Here is a 17,198-nt window from a genome sequence, read left to right as displayed (position 1 = left end):
CGTTTAATGATTTTTGGAAAATTCAAGCTGAAAACATCTAAGGATGAAATAAGAAACTATAGATTTATTATTATTCACATTCTGCTTTGTATTAGCAAAAGCTGAATAATAACATTAAAAGAAACCCCACTGAACATATCTCATTTAGTTTCTTAGATTTAATTAAATCAAGAGTCAATTTTCATCTCTGAGTTTACATAAGAAGAAAGAACACAAAGAACACAAAACAAAACTGGTATTAGGATAAAAAGCAATCTGCTCTGCCAAGGGTGTTTTAGTTCCAGAAAGTGTTTGATTGAAAGCTTTCTTGCCTTCTGGTCTCCTACTCCAAATCTTTTGGCCAGGAAAAGAGCTGACGTTTGTCTCTTAATATGGTCCTCCGCATTGGAGCAAGACAGATTTAATTCTACTTTAGCACTTGAGAGAGATTAAGTACAAAGATGTCAGCTTGATGATATAAAGTAGGTGATCTGGAATTTCCTTAGGCACTTTTAATCATGCAGTTATAATTTTTTTAAAAGTTCCTCAATATTTAACTTAAATTAATCTTCTCTTTTCGTTTTTTGCTCTACTTTTATTGACAAATGAAAATAATTAACATCGTTCTTTATGTCTCCCTTATCTTTCTTCCTGACTGAACAGATCTGTTAACTTCCATATTTTTTTTCTTGAAGACTGGGAATATAAGACAGTCACTGTTAGCCTTTTTAAATTTTTTTTTAATTTCTTTTTTAGAGACAGAGAGCGCACGAGAGCGCTTATATGTGTGCATGTGAGTGGGGGGAGGGGCAGAGGCAGAGAGTCTCAAGCAGACTCCCCGCTGAGCTGGGAGCTGGATGCAAGACTCTATCTCAGGACCAACGAGATCATGACCTGAGCTCAAACCAAGAGTCCAACACTTAACCAACTGAGCCACCCAGGTGCCCCTCACTGTTATCCTTTGAACTATATCCAGTTTGCCTTCAGATAATTGCTACTCATGCCTTCTTAAAATTGCAATAATCTGATTGGTTATGCAATAAGTACATGAACCCCAAAACCTATATAAAAAAAAGGTCATGCAACAGATTGGAATTTTATTAGATGATGCTTTTTCAGTTTTCTTGTATATTCTGGAGTTGGCTTCTTCGTTCTTGTATAAATTAGTTTTTGCTTTTCTTTGATGACATGACAGCTCCTTTTCCCCTCCCCCCAAATTAAAATTAATTATACTCTTTCAAAGAGTTTTCTATTACCTTTCATTTTTGACTGACATCCTACTTACTGTAGTCCTCAAGAAATCAATGAATATATTAATTGGAATTAGACTTGGCACCCGTCTCTAAGGAACTCAACTCAATAGTTCTTTGTAGCCTTAGATGGAATTTTTAATAACTTCAAAAGAGATTTTTTTTGAAAAACCAACTGTGTATCCTTAAGTCATTCCTTCAAACCCATGTTTTTTTGAGTTTCCAGATGGAGAAATAAGGGTAGAATAAAATGACCAGAATTAAAAGCATTAAAAATTTATAAAAACCTAACAAGCTAATGATTGTAATAAAAAGATATTAAACGACTAGTTTAGGTAATATCTTATAAACACAAAAGAACAGTGTATTTCTTCTCAGTCATAAGACTCAATTTGAGGGGCAAAATAACTAGGAAAAGATGGTGCGAAAGCAGGTAGATGAGATATTCAAGAAATTTGGTCTTCTTCTGTTTCTAAAATTCAGAACATTTTCTTTTTCTTTACAGTTCCAAATAAGTCAGGCAAAAAACCCTCATCTTAGACTAAAACTAATAATAATCAGATAAAGAAGATAGTTTAGTCTGAAAGACTGAGTTTGAATTCTCGCTCTTACCATTTGATAGCTCTGTGTCTTTTATCTTTTTGAGTTTCAGTTTCCACTTCTGAAACACGGGCATAATAGCACTAAATATAATAGGGTTGGCAAGATTTAAAATAAAGGCATGTAATATTTGTAAGGTGCTTGGCTCATAGTAGGCTGTCAATAAATGTTTATGGACTTTCTTTTCCCCTCTTCCCTGATCCTGCTGGAAATTAAATCTGACAGTGTTCTGTTCACTCTCAAAGCTACTGTAGTGAGAAAAAGACAGAAATAATTAAATGGAGGGGTGCTTAGGTGGCCTAGTCCATTGAGCATCCAGCTCTTGGTTTCGGCTCAGGTTGTGGGATCAGGCCCTGCGTCAGGCTCTGTGCTCAGTGTGGAGTCTGCTTAAGACTCTCTCTCCCTCTCCCTCTGCCGCTGTCCCCCTAAAATAAATAAACAGATCTTAAAAAAATAACTAAATGGAATAATAAACCTCCTTGTTCTGAAATTTTAAAGTAAATAAGTTATGAAATAAAACTAGAAAGAGGTAAACAGAAACAATGATGGAATTATAAAAACCCATATGAAAGTTAAGATACTATTAATCATTTCCATTTTCCTCTTGGCTATGATTATGAGATTGTGTTTCATATTCAGTGAAGGGAGAAAGTACCCAAGCTTTGAAAAGTGAAATCAAAAGTGTTTCATAAAAATAAAAATTTGCTTCTGTTTTCCAGAAGTTTTATCAAAAAAGTATTTCAGGGGCACCTGGGTGGCTCAGTCAGTTAAGCGTCTGCCTTCGGCTCTGGTCATGATCCCAGGGTCCTGGGATCGAGCCCCTGATCGGGCTCCCTGCTCAGCAGGGAGTCTGCTTCTCCCTCTCCCACTCCCCCTGCTTGTGTTCCCTCTTTCCATGTGTCTCTCTCTGTCAAATAAATAAATAAAATCTTTAAAAAAAAAAAAGTATTTCAACAAAGGGCCTTTCATTCATTTGAGATGACCTGTTTTAAGTGCGTAATATATGACAACTGCCATATTAAGTGACAGAGGACATACAGAGAAGATAAAAAGAATACTTATTAAAGGTATAGTACAGGTCATGTGCCATCAGGCATATCACTGTATTAGTTTGCTAGGGCTGACATAACAAATACCACCAGCTGGGTGACAAACAACAGAAATTCATTTTTTCACAGATCTGGATGCTGCAAGTCAAGGTATAGGCAGAGCAGGTTTCCTCTGAGGCTTCTCTACTTGCCTTGCAGTTGGCTACCCTCTTGCTGTCTCTTCACATGGTTGTCCCTCTGTGCATGGGCACCCCTGGTCTCTGTGTGTTTAAATTTCCTTTTTGTGCAAGGACACTGGTAGAACTGGATTAGGGCCCACTCTAATGGCCTCATTTTAACTCAATCACCTCTTTAAGGATTCTATTTCCAAATACAGTCAGATACTGAGGTATGGGGGGGTCAGGGCTTTAAAATAAAAATTCTGGGGGAACATAATCCAGTCCATAAGAAACATGATCTCACTTAACCATTGCCCTGTTTTACAAATGAAGAGCTAGGCTCTAAGAGAGTAAATAACTCAATAAATGTCACATAGCCAGTAAGTGGTGGAAACAAAATTTTAACTCAGGTCTCATTATGAGAGCACCAAAGGTTATGTTCTTTCTTCTATTCACACCTCCTCAAAGAATTACAAATCTAATTGGAAAGACAAAGTATTGATTCATGAAACTTTAAATATGGGGGTTATTGATAAGGAGGCACTTATTCACTAGACTTGTACCATCACATGGAAAGAATGGATTCCGGATTAATACACATTTATAGAATGTGTATTACATGTTAGGCTGGGCTCTTTCACAAAAGAGTCTACTGATTCCCTTACATGAGGAATTGCTGAATGGCAAACAGGAATAGTCTTGGTAGTCTTGGACCACAGCCTATAGATGATCCTAAGCCAATGTCAAAATACAAGAGTGTTTTCTACAGTAAGTATCTTAGATACAACTGTCTCTTAGATCTTTGTTTCCCTGCACTTGAGGGTAGGCTCTGTGCCGGTACCCATGTATGAAATCCCTAATCTACTTTATAATATTCTACCTCATTGACAATCTACCTCATTGGCAATGGTAGGGGGCTTTCTGCTCTATAGCATCTCAGAGTGAAAGACAAAAAAGTCCCATGCTGTCTCTCTCTCTCTCTCTTTTTTAAGGATTTTATTTATTTATTTGACAGAGAGAGAGAGAGAGCACAAGCAGGGGCAGAGGGAGAGGGAGAAGCAGGCTCCCCGCTGAGCAGGGAGCCAGACATGGGACTTGCAGGACCCTGGGATCACAACTCAAGCTGAAGGCAGACGCTCAACCGACTGAGCCACCCAGGTGCCCCTCATGCTGTGTCTCTTGAGACTCCCACTGTGTGTCCACGAATGAGAGTCAGGCTAGCACCTGCCCCATGCTCTGGATGACTGCATATTGTTGTTTAAAGTTTGTTAAAAGTACCATTCCCTTTATTCTCCAACTGCATTTTGTGGATCTATGCTCTGTGTTAAATTGTAATTATATAATTAATAAGCTAAGTAATTTACATTCCCAGATTATGTTATAAAGTTTCCAAAAAAGACCATTCCAGTTATGCATACTGGGGACCAAGGCATATCTCTAGAATCCCAGTACATCCCAACTCTTACACAAAAGTTATTAGACTCCTGAAAGCAGGAAATAAAACCCTGATGTGAAAGACGTCCTTCCTATACCAGCAGGAAAGAAATGAAGACAGGCGGTTGTGGAAAAGTAACTAAAATATATGGAGAGACTAAAGGAAGATAAGAATTATTCAACCCTGGTGTGTTTGTATAGATTACTCTCTACTTTGACTCCCCTTCTCTGGTGATAATAATGTAAACTTGATAAAGATAAGTTGCCTGTTGTTGTTCAAGTTAGTATAGAAAGTCTAGTAAGCCTAGCCATTTCTTTGGGTTTTCATTTTCCTATGGGGGTTCCCATGTATGTTAAAAATCTATATGCTTTTCTCCTGTTCATCTGTCTTATGTCAATTTCATTCTCAGCCCCAGCCAGAGACTCTAGGAGGGTAAAGTTTTGCTTCCCATGCCATATGTGTGTGTGTGTGTGTACACACATATACATATACATACACACACATATACATAGCACTTACCATTTATTATAGGGGCCAAGAACTACCCTCAAGAAGGCTGAATTGTGGAGATTAGTTTTTTTTTTTTAAAGTAAATTCTTTGGATATCAATTATACCATTTTCAGAAAACAAGTACAAAAGCACATTTCAAAGTTTGATCTGATTTTTAGTATATTATCCATACTTCTTTCCTAGAGTATGAACATTCAATGGTGTTCTTATCAATAATGAGAATTCAGTTGTGACTTTTCAAACTGTCTCAATTGAGTTAAGTGGGTGGAAGAGGTGGGAGTAGCTTATCAGAATCTTGGAGAAAAATGGAAAAGCAGATAAAGAGGTAATGTACATAGTTTAAAAACAAAGCAGTGCTTTTCTCCAGTACTTTAATGTGTTTTTTGTCATAGTAATTTAATGTTTTCAAATTTCAAATAATATCAAATATGTTTTTTAAAAAAAGAAGTTGAGAAACACCAATGTAGGGGAATTTTTAAAAACCCGAAGATCAGATTTCATTTTTTCCAGGAAGAAAAGTGCATTAGGAGGCATTTAATGAATGTTTTTAATTGAATATAGACTTAGTAGCCAATTAACCCAAAATACACTTAATTCACTAAATATACACATAGAGAAAGGTAATGCTCTTACAGTATTGTGTCCAGGAAGTTATTGGCATGATGGTCTCTAAGCTGTAAGTGGAAAAGTAAATCTCCAAACACAGTATGACATTTTTGCAACTCTGAGCACGTATATTTTTATTCTGACATTTTTGTGTTTCCAGTTCTTTTTACCTTTGTAAACTTTCAAAGAAAGATCTACTTATTATCCCCCCCTCAACTCCACCGCCTGGTGCCTTCTACAAAATAAACATAAAATTGGTGATACATGCTCAGATTGGAAACTGCTCTGACCCATGAATTTCTTTTTCCTCAAGCTGAGTATCCAAAGACAACTAAGATTTTCAATTTAGGCTTTTTTGGTTTTCAGTCCCAGAACCACCTTACTCCAAACATCTTCGCAGAACATAGTATTTCTTAATCTGCTGTCGGGTTCAAACCAATCATTTCTCACAGTTGGAGATAGACTGAATGAATGTCTACAGTGCAAGTCCTCCCCATCCAGTGGCTGTATGTGCTTATGTGACAGGAAGTGCCCTGTTCCCCTGAAGTCCAAGGAATACCTACCTCTAGTTTCAGAACATCATGCTGAAGTTTACGCTGAAATTCAAGGAAGTTTTTGATTGTCAGCTTCCCCTTAAGATCAGCTCCAAAGAAGTAAGTTGTGAGGGCCGAACACAAGCCAGACTTGAGGGTGTTACCAGTAGTAGGACGATCTCTGTGACGCATACCCATACTGGTTTGGGAGCGAATGATGCTCTGAACCTAAAAGAGAAGCAAACTCCCATCCAGAAAAACATTACAAAGTACAAAAGTATAAAAAAGTAAGAACGATAACTGACTAATTGATTATTTATTATTTGCCTACACTGTGCTACAATTTTCTTCTAAATGCTCACAATCCTATTAAGTCTTATGATTGTCCTCATTTTATAGATGAGGAATTTGAGGCACATAGTGTTTAACAACTTGTTTAAGGTCAAGTAGCTAGCAAGTAGCAGAACCAGGATTTTAACACAGACGCGTGACACCTTTATAATTGAGATGGGCTTTTTAAAAACCCCTCTTCAGAAAAGAGCATGCATTTGTTTTTGAGGCTCAAAACCTCTCACAAAACACTAAAATAATCATCCACCTCACAGTAATACATTCCATATCTCAGGAGACTTTTAAAAACTTCATACTTCTAACTACTGACGCTATAGTTATGACAAGAGGCAGGCTAGCTATAGGCCAATACTGACATCTAAGAGAGAGAACACATTTATTAGAATGATAAATTAAAATACAAATTTGGTATGAAATAATTCCCCAAGAAAAGTTGGGAAATTAGCTTAATCCTTGAGACGTTTTATTTTTATTTCTGTAAAAGATTTATTTATTTGAGAGAGAAAGAGTGAGCGAGCACACATGCAAGTCAGGGGAGAAGCAGAGGGAGAGAGAATCTCAAGCTGACTGCCGCCCCCCCCCCCCGCCCCTGAGTGCGGAGCCCCACACAGGGCTTGATCTCACGACCCATGAGCTCATGACCTGAGGCAAAACAAAGAATCAGACTCTTAACCAACTGAGCCACCCCAGGCACCCCCTTTGAGAAGTTTTAAATGAGCTTTTTGAGAAACGATAAGTTTTGGAACCAGCAACTATTGGCCTAACTATATAAATGAGCTTTCTGAAGCAAGTCTATGATTGTTATAGTTTTTGTCCTTTACTAGTTCCTGTAGTCTTTTCTACCTCTTTACAAGCTAAAAAGCAACTATTCAGAATAATTAAAATTGGGATATGTAAAGATAAATAATAAAGGTATGCTATATAAATAAACAATCCAGATAGCTTTGTGGGTAATGATTTTTAAATTGCCAAATTAGAAAAGCATAACACTTTAAAAACATAAGAATTGTAACAACAGGTTTACTTTGGTTAAATGTCTCATGTATTTTATTTCTTATCTGTGACCATAAAGAAGATTTAAGTTAAGTCCGTGGCTATATAATGGAAAGACAGGAGACAAGGAGTCTGGAGACGTGAGGTCTGATTCTGTTGTTCTGAGAGAGAATTTATAAAAGCAGAATTTATGCAGGTCACTGAAACTCTTTGGGCCTTACTTGTCTCACTAGAAAAGTCACAGAGTATATTATCTTTGAATCTCTTTGTAACTCTAGGTTAGTATCATACATGGTTTTGATATCATTTCTTCAGGGTTCATGTTTTTTCATGGTAATAAGATTAGTTGACATTTGTTTCTTATGCACACAGAGATTTGAAAGACAGGGATACAATGGATTTTTTAATTCTTTTTTTTTTAAAGATTTTATTTATTTATTTGACAGAGAGAGACACAGAGAGAGAAGGAACACAAGCAGGGGGGTGGGAGAGGGAGAAGCAGGCTTCCCACAGAGCAGGGAGCCCGATGTGGGGCTCGATCCCAGGACCCTGGGATCACGACCTGAGCCGAAGGCAGACACTTAACGACTGAGCCACCCAGGTGCCCGGGATTTTTTAATTCTTTAGGTTGAAGATTTTTAGACTTTAAATTGAATACGGGATAATCAGAACATTTTTTGTTGTTGTTTTGAAGGTAATACACAATTCATTTTATCTGCTTCATTGTGAGTACTGAAGAATTTCCAATAGCAGTGAACCAGTATCGAGAACCTGCCATGATTTAAATTTTGCCTGTAGCTATAAATATTGCAGCTTATATCCTTCCTATGGTGGAAACTGTGTGTTAGCTTCAAGAGTGTGGTGCTGGGAATGTGTGTGTGTAAGTGACTGGGAAAAAGGGTTTAGGGAAAATTAACTAACTAATGCTATATCGTCTTCATTAGTGATTAAATGCATAGTCTAAATACTACCCATTTATATATAAACTACTATTTATAATAAGCACTCTTTAAAAGCTTTTAAAAAAGCACATATCACTAGATTTTGTGTGTGTGTGTGTGTGTGTGTGTGTGTGTGTGTGTGTGTGTGAGAAAATGTTTTCTCAGAATTTCTCAGTTGGGAAATTTTTTTCTTGTTTTTTAAAGATTTTATTTATTTATTTGAAAGAAAGAGAGACAGCACTTGCACGAGTGGGGAGGAGGCAGAGGCTGAGGGAGAAGCAGGCTCCCTGCTGAGCAGGGACCCTGACACGGGGTTCGACCCTGAGACCCAGGATTACGATTCAGACGCACTTAACCGAGGAGCCACCCAGGCACCCCAATATTTTTTAAAAATATTTTTATTTTATATTTAAATATATTTAAATATATATAATATAAAATATTATATTTAATATAATATTTTATATTATAATTTGTTAAGGGCATAACATGAGAATCAATCAAAACATCAACTAGTCATGTGAATGCTTACTATATGCTATATGCTGTGGAGGAAGTCAAAAGAAATGTAAAACATGATCCCTGAAATCAAATTTCATTCTTCTTCTGTCTCACAAATGAGTTATTATTTCTCATACTTTCATACTAAAAAAAAAACCATTTCTGTCATGGCATTGGGTGAACAGAGCCCAAACAGTTACAAGGTTTGTTTTTTTTTTTTTTTAAACTATCTTTTGCTATGATCTTTTGCTTTGATCTGGAAGGAAATGGGTAAGAGAAAGAATCTGTGTGAAAGAAAGGTCAGAGAAAACTCACACAGAGTATTAACAATAGATTAATAATGCCTTTTAGTAATGTGTTTATGCATGATCAAAGTGATTTTAGAAAAAGATGAATCAAACAGTGATATTAGCTATTAGGTTGCTTCATGCAACATTAACTTTGAAATATGTGAGGTCCTCTTCTTGCTTCTGTTTAACTTTTTTTATAAGCTTGATGAATACACTGTCAAGAAAATATCTGTTTACCCGGGAAGTAAGCGCAAAGTTTGAATGTTTGGAAGCCTAGAGCACTTTCTTTTTTTTTTTTTTTTCAAGATTTTATTTATTTATTTGACAGAGAGAGAGAGACACAGGGAGAGAGGGAACACAAGCAGGGGGAGTGGGAGAGGGAGAAGCAGGCTCCCCGCTGAGCAAGGAGCCCGACGCAGGGCTCAATCCCAGGACCCCGGGATCATGACCTGAGCTGAAGGCAGACGCTTAATGACTGAGCCACCCAGGTGCCCCAGCCTAGAGCACTTTCAACTTAATAAATTCTTATATTTCCCAAGAATAAAGAGAGCCATTTGCACATGAACTACCTTATAATTATTTTTTTGCTTTTGGTCTAGAAGAGTTTTTACATCAAGCTTCCTTGTGATCAATATTAGAAGTTATATCAGTTTAAGGTGGCCAGGTATCAAGGGATCACATCAGATGAAATAGCACTCCTTTCTCTAACAAGTGAATGGAATGGTGAAGTGACTGCCCCAGGTCATTCTGCATGTCAGCATCAAAGACAGAAATAAGACCCATCTGCTCTATTCACTTGAGAGGGAGAGAATGCAGGTGCAAGCAGGGGGGAGGGGCAGAGGGACAGCAGGCTCTCGCTGAGCAGGGAGACCGATGCGGGGCTCAATCCCAGGACTCCAAGATCATAACCTGAGCTGAAGTCAGATGCTTAACCAGCTAAGCCACCCAGGTGCCCCCAGGACCCATCTGCTCTAAATTCAAATCTAGAGTTTAGTATCTGTACTGGGAGTATGGCTATTTGGTTTCTCAGAGGTGAAGGAAGTCCCCAGTCTGCATCAGAAGGGTTGGTGCTCTCAGTTTCTCTGGCTTGAAAAACCATAAGGACAGAATTTGGAGCAACTACAACCACTGGAAAGTGAGGGGGAAACCCTGAAAAGAAGAAAGCCAAAGAGGGGGAGCCCCACATTCCATATATAAACTCTAGCCAAATCCAGTCGAGCTAATTGCCTGCTAAAACAAAACGCTAATACTCTTCAGATGAATATAACAAGATCTAAAGTCAATAACATGTCATTTATAATATCTAGACAAAAATCCAAAATTACTTAACATATGAAGAAATGGGAAAACTTGGGTCATCATCAAGAGAAAAAGGCAATTAATGGAGATCAATCCCAAGATGACCTAGATATTGGAAATTAATAAACAAGAATTTTAAAACAGTTAAATAATAATGTTCAAGAGTATAATATATACTTGTGAATAAGGAAAAGATAGGGTATTTCAGATGAGAAAGAAAACTATATAAAAAATGAAATGGATGTTCAAGAACTGAAAAATGCAGTATCTGAAATAAAAATTTACTAGATTAGGGCGCCTGGGTGGCTCAGTTGGTTAAGCGACTGCCTTCGGCTCAGGTCATGATCCTGGAGTCCCGGGATCGAGTCCCACATCGGGCTCCCTGCTCAGCGGGGAGTCTGCTTCTCCCTCTGACCTTTCTCTCTCTCTCAAATAAATAAATAAAATCTTTAAAAAAAAATTTACTAGATTAGCTTAATAGCAGAACTGACCAAAGAAAAAGTCAGTGAATATGAAGATAAATCAACAAAAACTACACAGCTTGAACAGCAGAGAGGAAAAGAGATTGAAAAAAAATAATAGAGCTTTAGAGATTTGTGATGCAGTATCACATATGGTCTTAACATTTGTGTTACTGGAGTGTCAGAGAGAGGTAAGAGAGAATGGAGCCAAAAAAAAAAAAAATGTTAAAGACATGGGGCGCCTGGGTGGTTCAGTTGTTAAGCGTCTGCCTTCGGCTCTGGTCATGATCCCAGGGTCCTGGGATTGAGCCCCGCATTGCGCTCCCTGCTCAGCGGGAAACTTGCTTCTCCCTCTCCCACTCCCCCTGCTTGTGTTCCAACTCTCCCTGTCTCTCTCTCTCTGTCAAAAAATAAAGAAAATCTTAAGGAAAAAAAAATGTTAAGACATAATGGTCAGGAGGTGCCTGGGTGGCTCAGTCATTAAGTGTCTGCCTTCGGCTCAGGTCATGATCTCAGGGTCCTGGGATCAAGCCCTGCATCAGGCTCCCTGCTCAGTGGGAAGCCTGCTTCTCTCTCTCCCACGACCCCCTGCTTGTGTTCCCTCTCTCACTGTGTCTCTATCAAATAAATAAAAAATCTTAAAAAAAAAAGATAACGGCCAGAAACTTCTCAAATTTGATAAAAATCATAAATTTATATATACAAATAGCTCATCAAATACCAAGACGAATAAATACAAAGAAAACCACACTGTGGCATATTGTAATCAAATTTCTAGAAACCAATTATAAAGAGAAAATCTGGAAAGCAGAGAGAGAAAATAACATATAAATAGGGCAAAAGTGATTTAAACAGCCAGACTTTTAATCAGAAGGAATCAGAAGGGGATGCCTGGGTGGCTCAGTTGGTTAAGCGTCTGCCTTTGGCTCAGGTCATGACCTCAGGGTCCTGGGATTGAGTCCCACATCGGGCTCTTTGCTTAGCATGGAGTTTGTTGCTCCCTCTGCCTGTTGCTCCCCCTGCTTGTGTTCTCTCTTTCTCTCACTCTCATATAAATAAATAAATAAATACAATAAAATTTTTAAAAAAGGAATCAAAAGTAGTAAAACTGAAAATTTTACATCTACGTCTAGAAATCGAATCTAGAAATTCCTTACCAAAATAATAATATAAATTAGTTCATCACTAACAAATGTGCACTACAAGAAATGCTAAAGAAAGTTTTTATGGGCCACCTGGGTGGTACAGTCAGTTAAGCATTGGGCTCTTGGTTTCGGCTCAGGTTGTGATCTCAGGGTCATGAGATCAAGCCCTGCATCAGGCTCCATGCTCAGCATGAGTCTGCTTAAGACCCTCTCTCCCTTACTCTCTGTCCCTCTCCCCCCCCTCAAATAAATAAATAAACCTAAAAAAAGTTTTACCAATTGAATGGAAATAATACCATATGGAAACTAGGATCTTCAGGAAGGAATGAAGGGCATCAGAAATGGTAAATATGCGAGTAAATAAATTATTTTTTCTCTTATTTTCTTTAAAAAACATATGACTGTTAAAGCAAAAATTATTATGGGGTTTATAATGTATATAGATATAATACACAGAACAACTATAGCATAAAGGATGGAGAAGAGGTAAATAAAACCTTATGGTTGCAAAGTTTCTACATTTTTTTTATTTTTTATTTTTTATTTTTTTCCTGTTCAGGCCTTTAGTGTAATGTCAGTTAATGCATATTTGAAAAATTGATCATGCTTGGTACATAATAAACGTTAGGTGATGAGTACAACAAGGAAGGTGATTATTATTATCAGTCTGACGAGCACTATACTTGGGCCCAAAATCTCTTGGATGAAGGAACTGTGAAAGGATACTTATTAAAATAACTAAAGATGCTTATGGTAAAGCTCCAATCATGATCGTAACTTTCAAATCACATGATTACAACAGACTGCCCTGAAAGCTCTATATGTCATAAGGACAAAGTCCAATGTGTATATATAAAATCCATGAAGAGGCTTGATTATTAATGTACCTTTGAGGATGGATGCTTTTGTTTCCACTGATAACGTGGTACAGGAAAACTTTTTGATTTGGTATCACAAAGCTTGGATAATCACCCTGATTCATAATGTAGAGCTGTCTGACCTTCATTATCCTGACAGTTAATATCAGCTCTATATTGTAGCAGGACTGTAACTAGTTCCTTATGTCCTCGATCACATGCCCAATGGAGTAGAGCTCTTCCCTCTTCATCTTTCATATTCACATCCACATTTTTCGATTTGATGACTTTGGTTACATGGTCAATGTTGTTTTCCCTGCAGTAATCAAATATGTTTTTGTCTTCTTCCCTGATGATTTCTTCATGATACAGAGAACTAACAACAGGCCCACCAAAACCAGTATTTGCTTCTTTTCCTTTCTTCTCTGGTGACTGAGGATTCCAACCTGGATCTAATTTCTTAACCACTGCGATATACTCCTGCATCGCTTGATTGGGGCTTGAATCACCAAGTGCTTTCCATGCTTCCCATTTTTGCTTTCCTTCAAAATCAAAGAAGCTTGGTTTAGGAGTATTACAATTTCCAACTTTGACCTGCTTGTACCTGGCATACAGGTAACAAGAGCTGCTCCCTGCTAGCCACTTGAACCAGGCCTTGGAGGTGCGCTGCAGCCTTCTCAAAGAGCTCGGTCAGGCTCCCGGACGTCTCGGTCTCGGGGCTCTGGAGGGATTCCACATCACCGGAGTCGTCCCCCGAGCTCAGCTCTCCGCCGCTGTCGCCCGTGGTGGCCCCCGCGGGCAGGAATGGCGAGGCCATGTGTCCGCTCAGTGCTCCTCGGAGCGGGTGTAACGCCGGCTCGGAGGCCTGGCCCACCAGTCTCGGTCCTGAGCCCGACCTCGAGTCGGACCCAAGCTCACTTACTCCGCGCTGCCTCACGTAACTCTGCCTCCCTCCCACTTCTCTCCCGGGCGTGCAGGGCGGGCTCCGCTACTCTTCGGCGGCTCGCCCCGGCCGACCCGGTCTCCTCCGCCTGCCTCTGGCTAACAGAGCGCCCGGGCTCGACCCGGGTCCCTCCACCTGCGAGGGGGTCTCGGGGAGGCGCAGCTTAGACTTCTCTACATTTTTTTTAAAGATTTTATTTATTTCTTTATTTGACAGAGCACAAGCAGGGGGAGTGGGAGAGGGAGAAGCAGGCTCCCCAGTGAGCAGGGATCCCATGACCCTGGGATCATGACCTGAGCCGAAGGCAGACGCTTAACCATCTGAGCCACCCAGGTGCCCGCAAAGTTTCTACATTTTTAAAAAAGATTTATTTATTTATTTGAGAGAACATGAGTGGGAAGGGCAAAGGGAGAGGGAGAGAGAATCATAAGCTGATTCCATGCTGGGTGCAGAGCCCAACGTGGAGCCTGATCTCACAACCCTGAGATCACAATCTGAGCTGAAACCAAGAGTTAGATGCTTAACTGACTGTACCATCCAGGAGCCCCAGCAAAGTTTCTACATTTCATGTGAATATTAATTCTAAGTAGATTCTGTATATTTAAGAATGTATTTTATACTCCCTAGAGCAACCACTACAAAAATAATGCAAAAAGGTACAGCAAAAATTCCAGACAAATTAAACCAGAATTCTTTAAAGAATATTTAATCTCAAAAAAGGCAGTAACATAGAAGGGAGGAACAAAAATCAGAAAAAAACAAACACAAAACAAATAGCAAAAATGTAGGTCTAATTCCAATTAAATTATGTATAAATTACACACGTTATTGATAAATTATATACATACATTATACATTATTGAAAAATTATGTATGTAACTAATAATTATGTTAAATGTCAATGGACTAAATACTGCAATTAAAAGGCAAAGACTGTCAGAATGGATAAAAAAACAAGACCCAACTAATGCTGTCTATAAAAGATGCACTTTAAATACAAAGACACAGATATATTTAAAGTAAATGGATGGGAAAAAAAAAAAAGACATACCATGCAAATAGTAAGCATAGCTGGAATTGCTATGTTAAAATGACATAAAATAGATTTTATGATAGAGTATTACCAAAGATAAAGAGTGACATTTCATAATTATAACAGGATTGATTCATAAGGAAGACATAACAATCAGAAATGTGCAGTAAACTTCAAAATACATAAAGCTAAAATCAAAAGAATTAAAGAGAAACAAACAATTGCATAATTATGGTTGGAGATTTTAACAACTCCATCTCAACAACTGGTAGAATGATTAGGTCACAAAAATGAGTAAGGACAAAGACTATCTGAACAACACTATCAACCAACTTGACAGAATTGACATTTATAAAACACTACTCAATAACCACAGAATACACATTCTTTAATAAGACACACTGATGCTTACCAAGATAGATCAGATGCAGTTCCATAAAACCAGACTCAGTACATTTAAAAGGATTAAATCATGCAGAGTATGTTTTCTGAGCACAGTGTAATTAGATTAGATATCAGGAGCAGTAAAATAACCAAAAAAACAAAGCCTCAAAACGTGGAAAATAAACAACACACTTTTAAGCAATTCATGGGTCAAACAGGAAATCACATGTGAAGCAGAAAGCATTTCAAACTTAATGATAATGGAAATACAACATATCAAATTTTAGAGGATGCTTCTATAGCAGTACTAAGAGGAAATGTAGTATTAAATGCTTATAAGCATTTATAAGCTTTATAATAAGCATTAAATGCTTATAAGAAGAAAATTCTCAAAACAATGACCAACGATGCTATCTTAAGAGACTGATAAAAGAGCAAAAGAAACCTAAAATGAGAAGGAAAGAAATGAGAGTAGAAATCAATTAACTAGAAAACACACAAAATATATTAAAAAAACCTAGACCCTGAACAGCCAAAGAGATCTTGAGAAAGAAGAACTAAAGGCATTACACTCCCTGATTTCAAATATAGTCTTATACTACAAGACTATAGTAATTAAAACAATATGGTATTGGTATAAAAATAGACACACTGATCAATGGACTTGAATAAAGAACCAAGAAATAAACCCACTACATATATGGTCAATTAGTTTATGACAAAAGAGCCAAGAATATACAATGGAGAATGACCAGTCTCGTCAATAAATGATGCTGAGAAAACTGACAGCCACACAGAATGAAAGAAAGAATGAAACTGGACCACTATCTCAGACCCTACACAAATTAATTCAATGTGGATTAAAGACTTGAATCTAAGACCTGAAACCATAAAATTCCTGGAAGAAAGCTCCCTGACATTGGTCTTGGTGATGACTTTTTGGATTTGACACAAAAGCAAATGCAACAAATGCAAATACAAACCAGTGGGATGACAAACTAAAATGCCTCTGAATGGCAAAGGAAATTATCCACAAAATTAAAAAGGAACCCACTGAATCAGAGAAAATATTTGCAAATTATATATCTCATAAAGGGTTCATATCCAAAATATTAAAGAATTCCTACAACTCAATAACAAAACCCAATCTTATTTAAAAATGGGCAGAGGGGGGTGCCTGGGTGGCTCAGTTGGTTAAGTGACTGCCTTTGGCTCAGGTCATGATCCTGGAGTTCCAGGATCGAGCCCCACATCTGGCTCCCTGCTCAGCAGGGAGTCTGCTTCTCCCTCTGACCCTCCCCCCTCTCGTGTTCTTTCATTCTCTCTCTCTCTCAAATAAATAAATAAAATCTTAAAAAAAAAATAAAAATGGGCAGAGGATCTGAATATACATTTTTCCAAAGAAGACATAAAGATGGCCAGTAGGTACATGAAAAGTGCTCAATATCATTCATCATCAGGAAAATGGAAATCAAAACTATGAGTTAACACCTCACACCTATTAGAACGGCTGTTATCAAAAGGACAAAAAATAACAAGTGTTGGTTAGGATGTGGAGGAAAGGGAACCTTGTGCACCATTTTTGGGAACGTAAATTGATGCAGCCGCTATGGAAAACAGTATGGAGTTTCCCCTGAAAATTAAATTAAAAATAGAACTACCATATGATCCAGCAATTTCATTTCTGGGTAGTTATAAGAAGGAAAGAAAACCACTATCTCAAAGAGATACCTGTACCCATCCATGTTCATTGCAACATTATTTACAATAGCCAAGATATGGGAACAATGTCAGTGTCCACCAATGGATGGATGGATAAAGAAAATGTGGTGTATATATATATATATATATATATATATATATATATATATATATATAT

The 17,198-nt window shown here is 37.8% G+C and overlaps 1 protein-coding gene and 1 pseudogene across 2 annotated transcripts in view; both read right to left on the bottom strand.

Annotated features, from left to right (window-relative positions):
• MICU1 (mitochondrial calcium uptake 1) overlaps positions 1-17,198 on the bottom strand; it is a 247,185-nt gene that overhangs the window by 71,192 nt on the left and 158,795 nt on the right. For both annotated transcript variants that reach the window (XM_073878854.1, XM_025850225.2), the window contains one exon: positions 6,152-6,349. In XM_073878854.1, coding sequence (XP_073734955.1) covers positions 6,152-6,349 — 198 coding nt within the window. The remainder of the gene's footprint in view (positions 1-6,151; positions 6,350-17,198) is intronic.
• On the bottom strand, positions 12,970-14,068 carry LOC112807371 (acyl-CoA-binding domain-containing protein 6-like; annotated as a pseudogene).

The sequence above is a fragment of the Callorhinus ursinus genome, unplaced genomic scaffold, assembly GCF_003265705.2.
Source record: "Callorhinus ursinus isolate GAN/ISIS: 27379988/994484 unplaced genomic scaffold, GSC_fseal_2.0 scaffold31, whole genome shotgun sequence".
NCBI lineage: Eukaryota > Metazoa > Chordata > Mammalia > Carnivora > Otariidae > Callorhinus > Callorhinus ursinus.
The sequence above is the reverse complement of the archived record's forward strand: the minus strand, read 5'-3'. Positions and strand labels throughout refer to the sequence as shown.